This window comes from Polypterus senegalus, chromosome 13, assembly GCF_016835505.1.
Source record: "Polypterus senegalus isolate Bchr_013 chromosome 13, ASM1683550v1, whole genome shotgun sequence".
In the NCBI taxonomy this organism is placed as follows: domain Eukaryota; kingdom Metazoa; phylum Chordata; class Cladistia; order Polypteriformes; family Polypteridae; genus Polypterus; species Polypterus senegalus.
The window spans coordinates 163,320,111-163,326,736 of NC_053166.1; the positions used below are offsets into that span (position 1 = coordinate 163,320,111).

Sequence of the window (6,626 nt, forward strand, 5' to 3'; positions counted from 1 at the left end):
ATCTTGTCGGCTCGTGACGCTCCTGATGCTACAAGCCTGACTGTCCAGTCATGAGATGCAATCGGGCACCGCAGCCCATCATACCCCACTCAAGTTTTTGTCGGCTGTACATCGGGCTTACAAACACAGTGTCTGCCCAGCATCAGAGCCTAGATGTCGGTATACCTCCGTCCGCACACGGCCTCGGACCGCTCCAATATGGCGCATTGCAGCCAATCAGGCTTCGCCTTATGGTTAGCGCCGCCCCTCAGCAAAACAGTAGGTGTGGCGAGTCCATAGTTGGGTTGTGTCCCTCCCTGGAATGGGCGGCGATATTCAAATTTTTGGACAGCCCAGAGAAAACAATCTCCCTCCCGTCCAGCAGGCGGCAGCCCCTCACAGCGGCGCACTCCTCCTTTCCGTTCGTCAGTCGCTCGTCGCTCTCGCTACAGCAGTCCGGAGCGGATCGGCGGCTGAACGGGAAAAAACTCGCGGTGGGCCGAACCAGCAGGACAAGGCCAGTAATCCACGGCGTCCACAGCTCGCTCTGGCCCGCTGGAGAGCAGTGGCTCGTCGGGATTGCACGAGCAGTCGAAGTCCCCAACTGTTCGAAGACGCAACATCGGCCCACGGGGCGGCCTTCTGAGGTACGTAAACAGAAGCCGAAGGTTTGGCGGCGGGTCAACTTCTTTGTTTTATTGGCGACTTGTAGTCCGAGCTCAGCCTCGGCGGGGCCGGAGAGGCGCTCAGTGGATGGGGAGGTTTGAAGAGGACGCCGCCGCCGCCGCAGGCCACTTGCTCTGCAGCTCGAAGTTTCTGGCTGCGGTGTTCGCCGTCGGGCGGCGGTCACGGCCTTCCGCAGGGCTCGACATCTTCGTGATGCGGTGAGCGGCGAAGGCACCTCGGAGCTTCGCGGTGATGGGAGTGGCAGTGCCAGTGAGAAGGCGCTATATGTGTGCCCATATTTGGGCCATGTCCGGCACTTTTGATTTTCCTACACCATCAGATGCATGGAGGTGGTCTTTTTTTTATATGGGACCAGTGCCCCCTTTGCCAGGCGGTCGCGGTCTCCCCATACGTTGGTGGCACTTTGCTGGGTGATGGCCAGGGGCTTCCGGAGATACCAATGCGCATCGAGTCCTAACGTGCCCGCTGTGCTCAGGGGCTGAGTGGGCGCTGCTGGCCTCCAGGAGTGGTCCCCTTCAAAGGCCAGCCAGTGACTGTCGCTGACACTACAGGTGAGGTGACTGTGAACACCCGAGCTTTTGTCCGCACACTGTTAACCCTCTGTTCCATATTTTGTCCCCTCACAGGTTTCCGTGGCACGTCGCGCCCGTACCAACCCGAGGACTTTTCAGGGCAGCCAGCCGAAAGCACGGGGAGCAGGATTGGGAAGCAGAGTGGAGCGGGTGCTGCTGGGGTGGCGGAGAAGATGGCAAGCAGCCCCGAGAAAAGCGCCTCCGCCCAGGAGCTCAAGGAGCAGGGAAACCGACTCTTTCTGAACCGAAAGTACCAGGAAGCTGCCGCCTGCTATGGCAAAGCCATTGTGAGTATCTAGAGGGGTGGGTAGTGCCAGTCCTGCCAGGCGTCGGGGTATCTGAAGTGTTTGATCAGGTCAGTTTCTGAACGAGTGAATTTGAGCCCGAGAGCCCACCGGCCCGGCCCTGGTAGTGAGACAGACCCCTGGGAGGTGGTTGACGGGCACACTTCTGCCCTCCTCTTTGGCGATTTGTGGGTGTGGTCAGCGTGATTGACATCTGAGATCTTGGGAAGAAATCAAAAGACCCCCCCACAAAAAGAAAGACATCTGTGCCACTCTGATGTTGGCATATCAAAGAAAAAAACAAAATACGAGGTGCTGCTGAGATCAGGCGGAAGACGTCGAGTCACGTGACTTGAGGAACCCAATGAGCGACGACTTTCGTGTTTACATTCACTTCCTGTTCACAATGGCGCCCAGCAGAGAGCTGCCCGAGACCCCCAACCGAGAAACGATTCATCATCGAATGTGTCAGGGCCACCTGCGAAGACCAACAGGGGCTTGGAACTGTCGGGACCTCCAGGGCGTGATGGTGGTGGGAGGAGGAAAAACGAATCCAAGTCGTCCTCAGCGGTGACCTGGCACGAACGACACCCAAGGGGCAGTGGTGGTCTCAATGGCGCTAAACAGAGGAGGGCGGCACCGCTCAAAGACGGGCATGAAACGGGAGAGTGTGCTGTGGAGGGGCTTCTGTGATGGTGCAGACCTTCAACGTGTTAAAGGTGTGCCAGCTGGGCGGGGGTCACTCGCCAAAGGAAGACCTGAGCCCAGTCCAACGGGAGAGCTGCCACCGGAAAGCGGAATCGTCCGTGAGGGGTGCCAGGGCTCCTGCCAGCCTCTCTTTTGAGTGCATTTGGTTTTCTGCCAATGTCTGAGTGGCACAGACGTCTTTCTCTTTTGTTGTAAACTTTTCAACTTTAAGTATTCTTAACGTACTGGGCATGAGGCCAGCTGTGCCAGGGTGCCAGTCATGTCGACCACAGCATTTGGGGACATGAAAAGGCGATTGTGAAATGAGACCAGTGTTTGATTTTGTTTCACACAATGGGAACCTGGCAGCCGTTTACTGTAAATTGGGGGTCTTCAGGGTGAGCCTCACGGCTGCCAATGTGAATCCGCATGCCCCCCCCCCACCAACAAGACAGTCAATGAGCTTCCTACACATTTGCTGTCTTTGTCCATTTCCTGACTTTGCCCTGCAGTGTTGGTGCTCTCTGCCCGCCTGGCAGAGCACCTGGGCCTGCTCACCCATCTGATGCCAATCCATTTGCCCTCTGAACCCCACCTGACATTTCACACCGTCTTTTCTGTTGGCTTTCTTTAGAACAGGAACCCCTCGGTGGCTGTGTACCACACCAACCGGGCGCTGTGCCACGTGAAGCTGCAGCAGTACGACAAGGCGCTGGCCGACTGCAAGCATGCCCTCGAGCTGGACAGCCAGTCGGTGAAGGCGCACTTCTTCTTGGGCCAGTGCCACCTGGAGATGGAGAACTACGACGAGGCAATCGGCAACCTTCAGAGAGGTCAGTGGAAGAGCAGCCACCGCAGGCTTTGCCACGGGCACCGGGCCTGGCTCTGTGTGCCACTACATTGGCCATGGGGAAGTGGGCAGGCAGACTCGGCTAAGAGGCAGTACACTGCCAGTCTGTCTCCAGGCACACACCAAGCAGATGCCCCTGACCCTGAGGGCAGACTGGCATATGTGTGCTGGGATGTGCCAGTGGTACCACGGCATTCACTGTTAAGATGGACCCTGATCTCCCGTCTCTCTTTGTTGGTTTAGTTCCAATGTCGTTAAAGAGTCGGGACCCCCAGACGCCATTGAGGCCCCCTACCTGTGTGTTAACTTGAGGGGTCACACTCTGACTGACGGAGTGATCCACCAACTGACCACCCCGGCTTGTCCCTTCTGTGTTTTGTGAGGGTCTCCTCCTCCTCCTTCCTGCAGCCTTCGTCATCCTCTCTTGGTGGGCCTCGTGTTGCCCTACGTGACCAAAGGTGACAGGGACTGCGACTGTCCGTGACGTGCTGGTCATCGTTATGTGAATGAAGTCATTTAGGGGCATCGTGTAGTGTGATGCCAGTGATTGGCGTAGGTACCAGGAGTGTGCCTTAGGCTGGGTGTGCCCGCATTCGAAGAACACAGGAAGGCATTGGCGACTCTCTGGTGTCCCAAAGTCCCAGCGCCCCCTTTCCAGGGGGGCCCGCTATGTGTGTGTGTTTGAACTGGACGCCTGCCTCCCGTCCCCGAGTGCTCAGTGTCACCCTGACCTGTGACTGTCCTGCCCGTCTTGTCCCCAGCGTACACCCTGGCCAAGGAGCAGCGGCTCAACTTCGGTGACGACATCCCCAGTGCCCTTCGCATCGCCAAGAAGAAGCGCTGGAACAGCATTGAGGAGAAGCGCATCAACCAGGAGAACAAGCTGCACGCCTACCTCACCAAACTCATCCTCGCCGAGAAGGAGAGGTAACCCGGGGGGCTCCGTCCGGGGGTCTCGTGCGGGCGCCGCTGACCTGCCTTTTCGGTTCTCTTTCAGGGAGCGACATCATTACACGGAGAAACTGGAGGAGAACTCGGACGACAGCCGCGTCCGAAACGAGTTGGCAAAGATGGACGCCAAGCACGTAAGTCTGGCGCGCTTGGGCTCCTTTACCCCCTCGACGGCGGCCCACCCGCTCTCTTGGTGACACCCCTTTCCTTGTGGTCTCCCCCCAGGATAAATTCCTCTCTGACATGGATGAGCTCTTCTCTCAAGTAGACGAGAAACGGAAGGTGAGACCCCCGTGTGCCGTGGCACGTGTGTCGGGTGTGAGGGGCAGCAGTGGTGTCTGTCACGGGCTGCGCCGTTCCCAAAGGTGTCGGGGTCAAGCGGGCTGAAGGAGCAGACTGATGCTTGATGCCCATGTTGCAGTGCCCGTGGTCTGGAGGACGTCGTCGTCATTAACCTCCGCGTCATGGGTGTGGGCGCCACCTCCTTGGACGTGTCATCGGGCAGCCTGTGTGGCCACCTGTGTTGCGGGCCTTGTAGACTTTGACCAGCTGGTTTGCATGCCACCTGTTGAGTCTCAGAGGGCCCGTGTTCCTCATGCCAGTCGGCCCTGCCCTGAACCTGTGCCCTCTGTGGAGGTGGCATGATGCTGCCCATTTCTCTTTCTTCAGTCTGTTCTTTGTGCTCCCCTTACAGAAAAGGGACATCCCAGACTACCTGTGTGGCAAAATCAGCTTTGAGTTGATGAGGGAGCCGTGCATCACACCGAGTGGCATCACCTACGACCGCAAGGACATAGAGGAGCACCTGCAGGTAACCGGACCACCGACGTGGGGGGCGTCAGCAAGTGACCTGGCACTATATAATAGAGGGTGGCACACGGGGCTTCTACAGATACCCAACAAATCTAAAACTCCAACGGGCAACATGAGCGGAGACCCCTCGGGCAGGTCACGTGCCAGTGCCCCCCGATGAGGCTTCAGACTGGCCCCACTAGTCCACAGCCTCAGTTGTGGGCTTGTCCATCACCGTCAAGGGGGGTGCCAGCGGTGCTGCCAAGTCGCTGCCACTTCAACACTGGCCTGTAAGTCCATCAGCCATGCCCACGTTAGCTACTGTCCGGGCGATTGGTCGGACCCTCTGACCTTCACACTCCCACAAGGCCCCCTCTCTTTTGACCGTTGCTGGTGGTCTGAGGCAGGACTTCACGGGTCACTCCAGCGCGCACAGTAGCTGTTCACCAGCCTGCCTGTGCCATCTGCCCAGATGTGTGCTCGCCACCCACAGCCAGTTAAGGCAGACCTGTGGCCTCCTGCCAGGCAAGGGTGGCACAGCCAGTTAGTGCTCACCATGATTCCCTGGCATGGTTCTCGCAGAGCTTTCATCACTCGCCCGCTGGCACCCAGGCGGTTGGGTCCTTGTCACGCGACTGGGTGTCATTCCAGTGTAGCTGTGCCTTGTGGTCTCATCGGGCACACTCAGGTCATGCCCGCCGGTGGGGTGATCCGCACGCACGTGTGAATGTCTGCTTACCGTAACCCTGTCTTTGTGTTGCAGCGCGTCGGGCACTTTGACCCCGTGACCCGCAGCCCGCTGACCCAGGATCAGCTGATCCCCAACCTGGCCATGAAGGAGGTCATCGACGCCTTTATAGCGGAGAACGGCTGGGTGGAGGACTACTGAGAGCTGGTGGTCCTCAGGATTTGCACTTTAGCGGATGGCGGTGGGCGCGCAGTAGTGGGTGGGTGCCCGTCCTGGCCTGACTCGTTTGCTCTTGGCGGCTGCCAGCCTGCGTTTTAAAGTAAAGGTCAAGCGATCCCAGAATGCACTTGGCAGACGGCGCCCCACTGCCCTCGCCCACTGCCACCTTTCCTTGGACTCTTCAGATGAGACTTGTGGGAACTTTTGCTTGCCGCCTCTTTGTGATGCCAGCTGTGGACCTTCAGACTGAATGTGCTGGCGTCCTGGAGTTTGGTGGGCGGCCCAGAGGATGTGACGGTGTCGCCGGTGGGGTGCTCTGCCTGTGCAGGTTGGCACCCTGTGTTGCTTTGCTGGGCCTGCCCACTTGCCAGTTGCTGCTTATCGTCGTGGCTCTCGCCTTTTGGCTCCTGTGGTTGAGTTCAGACTGGCACCAAGGCCTTGCCCCCTTTGCCTTAATGTGCAGACGAGCTGGTCCCGGGTTCAAGTGTGCTCTTCGGGGGTCCCCTCAGTGCTGCCATGGCCACCTTCCGGTTGATTCATTTCATGTGCCATCTGTCGCACACAGAAGGGCGAGGCCTGTTTGGATTGGATACCACAGCTTTTGCCCTGGCAGGCCGGGCCACATTGTGCCCATGTTGGAGCCCTCCACCCTGTGATGCCCGGTCTTGCTTTGGCTTTTTTTTGTGGTGATTTGGTTTGCTATTTTTTTTCCACACCCCCTTCCTTTGGCACAGTTTAGCAGCAGCTGGCATTTGTTGGCATTTACCAGGCACTCTTGAGCTTTGGCTTTTCACCTGAATGGAAGACGGTTGGCATTGTCATTCAGCGCCACATCATAGTTTTCTGAGGCCACCTCTCCACGGGCACTCCGATGCAGTGAAGGGGTTGGCGTCCAGTTGGCAAAGCGCTCCAGAGCA

General features: G+C 58.2%; 1 protein-coding gene across 1 annotated transcript; it reads left to right on the top strand.

Moving 5' to 3' along the window:
* The first annotated feature begins 364 nt into the window (after positions 1-364).
* stub1 (STIP1 homology and U-Box containing protein 1) lies at positions 365-6,413 on the top strand. Its single transcript, XM_039774724.1, has 8 exons — positions 365-626; positions 1,293-1,525; positions 2,844-3,042; positions 3,821-3,986; positions 4,057-4,144; positions 4,236-4,292; positions 4,705-4,821; positions 5,566-6,413. The coding sequence occupies exons 2-8, from the start codon at positions 1,412-1,414 to the stop codon at positions 5,689-5,691; spliced, it is 867 nt and encodes a 288-aa protein (XP_039630658.1). The 5' UTR covers positions 365-626; positions 1,293-1,411; the 3' UTR covers positions 5,692-6,413.
* The last annotated feature ends 213 nt before the right edge of the window (positions 6,414-6,626 follow it).